The sequence below is a fragment of the Penaeus vannamei genome, chromosome 17 (assembly GCF_042767895.1).
Source record: "Penaeus vannamei isolate JL-2024 chromosome 17, ASM4276789v1, whole genome shotgun sequence".
Lineage (NCBI taxonomy): Eukaryota > Metazoa > Arthropoda > Malacostraca > Decapoda > Penaeidae > Penaeus > Penaeus vannamei.
Window position 1 is genome coordinate 25,188,569 of NC_091565.1, and position 5,000 is coordinate 25,193,568.

Here is a 5,000-nt window from a genome sequence, read left to right on the forward strand (position 1 = left end):
TGTGTGTATATATATATATATGTATATATATATATATATATATATATATATATATATATATATTTATATATATACATGTCTAAGTATTCATGTATATATACATGTATATATATATATATATATATATATATATATATATATATATATATATATATATATATATATATATATATATATATATATATATATATATATATATATATATATATATATATATATATATATATATATATATACACATGAAGACAAAGTATTGATTTCATAACTTGTATCTATGGGAATAATGATGTCATTGCTGATCATGCTGATTTCCACACACACCCCACCCAGCACTAGTTTGGACCCTGCTTCACAAAAATGTCATGGTAATTCCCCTCAAGAAGCCCAGTGGTTAGCAGCTGCTAATCGCTAATGCCAGTGCAAAGGCCAGCATACAACATTTTGCACATTTCATTAATCAACAAACAAAATTATACCACCAATGAATAAACAATAAAAAATCTGTGCCTTAACATTTTTGCTAGTGTATTTTGATAGTAGATTAAGTAGGGATAGGTGTTATATAGAATGAATTTTTTCATTAATGCTTTCTTATATTTTATAAACTGGATTTTATATCACAACAGGAGCAATCCGAACACTGTAGCGTCTGGATTGTAATGTAGATGAAAGGAAAAATAATGTGCCATCTTTCTGTCATCCATGCCATGCCATTGCAAGGAGGAGAATTTGCAATTTTTGGTGTCAGGAGTGGGATCTACATCTATTATTAAAGAATAATAATGTAAGAGGAGTTAGCATCTAGTGAGGCAGTGAGCGACGCCAGGGCGACACTACTTTCATTGACGCTTGTGCAACCTGGACCAGTGGCATATTTAAAGGGGGCAGAGGGAGTGGTAGCCCCCTCTCAGGAGTCAGTTTTGTTGGAAATTTTCAATCCTTGTCGAAAAAGTGACAGCAATCTGAGCATGTTTAGTTTTAGCATGTTTAGAGTTAAAGTATCTTAACTTTTTATTACTGATGTCATTTTAACTTGAAAGTTATGGCAAGTCTGTTTACAAGGGAAGTGCTGTTTCAGATCAGTGCTCCATTGCCACTGCATTACTAGTTGGCGAGGATGAGTGTTATTTCAGCAGATCATCTCCAGTATTGAACGGTGGAGTTAATCTAATTATTTTGTCAGAAAATCTATGGATCTTGCCCCGACCCCTCTTAAATTTCCTAAGTACGCTATTGCCTAGGTTCCCAGATGTCTGCAAGGGCTTGTACTCCCACTTACTCATTACCTTCCCCACATTCAGCCAGTAACAAGAGTAGAATTTTGACTGGACTGCAGCTGATGACTGCCAGGCCTCTGTCCATCTAATTTATTGTATGGCTCAGCAACAGCAGCTAACCACAGGTCGAAGGTGGAGGTATTGGCAATCCCTGTTTTCTTACAACAGACATCAATACACTACCCCAAAGCAAGGCCTTCCTCTTGCATTACATTCAGTATGTGTACCCCCCTAATCCCTTGCCCGTTGTTGTCATGGGGGGCTACGGAGACTAAGGAGACAGGGACCCAATGCAGGGATCTCCCTTGCCTTGGGCAAGGGAGATCCCAGCTCCCCAACCCCAGGCTCTCCTTTGACCACAACTCCAAACACTGAAACTACTACCCACTCCTCAATATCTACTAGTGCATTACCGAATCAAAACGAAACAGTCTCCAGAAGACATTCCTACTCTCCCAACTTCCTCAACTTCATCACTTCTACCCCCACAACCTTCTTCATCAAACACCCCAACCTCCCTTATTTCTACCCTACAACCTTATTTTCCATCTCTCCATAATACTACCCCCTCAACAATACTCCCTCTTCCACACGTCCCCGTCTTTGTACCACCACTAACCCTAAAAATATCTTAAATACTCTATTTAGCCTAGCTAAATGGGACTGATTTTTTGTGATCCCGTCTATAGCTCCTTAATCAGGCAACACTCTTCTGTTTCAATAATGTCTCCAAAAAACAAGGTCCTGTCTCGTGGCAGTCACATCTGAAATTGAAGCTTTAGCATTATCAAATCTAACTGATCATTCTGGCAACCCCATTCCTGCAGAATCTCATCCAACCTTTAATATTTGTACCGGAACTGTTTCTATCTCCCCAGTAAACAGCTTAGTCGATACCAAATATTGTTCAGATTGTGGAGAAGACTTACTCAGCTGCCTCAAAGACCAAGATGTGAAAGCAGTACATTGCTACTCCATTCCTCCTAGAGGTCTTTGAAAGAAACCGACCAACATTGCCAAAATTACTTTCTGTACACATGACCTTCCCTTTCATATTTTCAACCATACCAAACTCCTCCCAGTCAATATCAAAACTATTGGCGCTTTGGACATCGCAAACACTGCCGTTCCACAGACCGATGCCCCATACGTGCCCAACCCAGTCTCATACACATGTGCTAACTGCGGTGGCCCCCATAATGTATTTTATAGAGATTGTCCCACTTACAAGTATGACTCTGAGGTAGCAACTCTCAGATACATACATGGTCTCATTCTACAGGAAGCAGGCCGACAAAGTTTCTCTTATACTCCCTACTCTAGCCATGTCGTTCGGTCTACCCCTATGCCTCCACCTCAAGATGTTTCTACACCCTCCCCTATATCTACTTACATCTCCACTTCCACTTCTACATTCTACCTCCCCCAGTCAAATACTTTTGCCACTCTAAATCCAAACACTCCAATCTCAACTACAGCCTCAACACCATCCCCTCTCCCTCCCCACCTTACCTGCAGCAGACAGACTAAACATTCCCCTCTTCTTACCCTACCCTTACCCTGGGTTAGGATGTGTAAGGACGTGCCACCTGTAATGCAAAGAGGGGAAAAGCGCCTCAACAATTGAATCGTAAGTATACCTATGGAGTAGATTACAGTTCGTCTTGGTGGCAATGGATTACTTGACAATATAGCCAGAAGCCTAACCCATCTTCAACTACAAAACCGGTACAGTCCCCAAGGAAGAGCAGGAGCTGGCCAAACACTGTAGTAAAGGACAGATGGAGGGGGACTAACAAGCTTCTTTGCTTGTTGATGCAGAGCATGAAGCCACCATTTTCTCCCCTGCAAGGATGATGTTGGGAAATGATTTGTGTTTGCTTCTTGGTTTGGTGACTGGCTAGACCACCTAATGAAGAATTACCTGTAGCGACCAGTGATTATGCCATCGAGTTACAACAACGGCATGAGGAAGTGCACCGCCAGGTGAAAGGACACCTGAGGTTAGCAGGTGCACATGAAATGCTGTTACAACATACGATGCCTGTGTAGTCAAATTCAAGTTGTAGCAATACAACCCTCAGAAGAAAACTGTGTCACCCAAGCTACAGAGCCTGTGTGAGTGGTCCATGGAGACATTTTATGAAAGTATAGAGATGGTTACTACACCTGGGGGCTGGGGGGGGGGGGGGGACTAGTAGGGAGGAAGAAAAGCCACTTGGCGTTATAGCTGCTATTCCTGAGAAGGTGGATGACCCTGGTCCACCGGATATGTACAGTGAGGAGGATGAGCAGCCAGGGACAGAGATGGATGATGACATCATGAGATCATATGAAGGATGAGATGTAGCAGCCGACTTTGAGACCTCATAGAGGACAGAAAGCAACCTCATCTTTGTGATTTTGGACATTGTAAGGAGTATAGCAAATATCACTTTCTTTAGAAGTACTTTATATGTTCAGCTGCATAAACGGCTTATATCTTTAGTTGTTTTGTAAGATTGCTTGCAGCAGTTGTTTTATACAGTTTGAGAATGAACGAGGACGTCCACTTGGAGGGAAGTGGCCAGTGTTGTGACCGCCGTGTGTGCATCACATTGTGTAGCAGAGAGTCACGAAAGAGACAAATCTGTGCACGCTAAGAGTGTCTCCCCAGCCAGCCTCATGCCACGTTCCTCGAGTCGTACCATGTCCACCATTTGACAGTGTTGTGTTGAATTGTTGATTGCAGTAAAATGGACATAGCAAGTGTTAGCTCATAGTGGCATCTTGATGTGCATTGTAAAATAAAGAAAAATAGTTCCATCTTTCTCTCATCCATGCCACGCTTTTATAAGGAGGATTTGCATTATATATTACATATATATATATATATATAGATATAGATATACATATAGATATGTGTGTGTTTGAATATATGCAGCACCTAATAAGTATATTTATATATTTTTGGTGTGTGCAGGTGTGCTTACCCACTGTATAGAATAGGAAGGATGTGTGGCTCATTCTTTAAGAAGCAAAATGGTTGCTTCTGTGCTAGAGGTGAGCTTTGTAAATAGGAAGGAAGGGAATAGGGAAGTAGGAGGTTAATTTTATTTCTAAATTCCACCTTGCTATTTTTTTCTTTCCACAGTGTTTAGAAATTTGGCTTGATTTTTTTAACAACTTTAGAGACATAGGCTACTATGGATACTAGATGAAAATGAAAATGAGCAAAATGGTGCACTAGAAATTACTCTTTTACCCCAGTCTCATAGCTTAAACACTACCTTCACATTTGATAAGAATATAAAAGTAAAGAGTGTCTCAAAAAAGTGATTTCCTTTGAGTTCAGAGCATTCTTCCACGTTTATTTTTATGTACTTTTGCAGATCTCTGAACACAGTATTACCAGCTTAGACAAAAAACAAACTGAATAGATTGTGCAAAGTCCTGTGTCCGAATTTTCATTCCCATTTGTGTATTCTTTTACAAGGTACTCTGTTTCCACCTGGGCATGACAGACTCCTTCATCTGGGACTACAAGACTCCACAACAACGCATCACTAAAGAAGAGGAGACCTATTCTTTGCTTCAAGAAATTCACCATGAATTCATTAAGAATAATAAAGTTCGGCAGTTTAGTCATCAGGTACCAAGGGCGATTTCATTATTGCCTAGGACTTTTGTGTCAGAAATTATGCGTATTTTCAGTGAAAAGATTTTTTTTTCTTTTTTAGAATT

General features: G+C 40.1%; 1 protein-coding gene across 1 annotated transcript in view; it reads left to right on the top strand.

Moving 5' to 3' along the window:
* Positions 1 to 4,752: 4,752 nt before the first annotated feature.
* The window catches only part of LOC138864558 (alpha-ketoglutarate-dependent sulfate ester dioxygenase-like), a gene marked incomplete at its 5' end in the record, with an annotated part of 828 nt that continues 580 nt past the window's right edge, over positions 4,753 to 5,000 (top strand). The window contains 1 exon segment of the mRNA XM_070132134.1: positions 4,753 to 4,908. Within this exon segment, the coding sequence (XP_069988235.1) occupies positions 4,753 to 4,908 (156 nt within the window).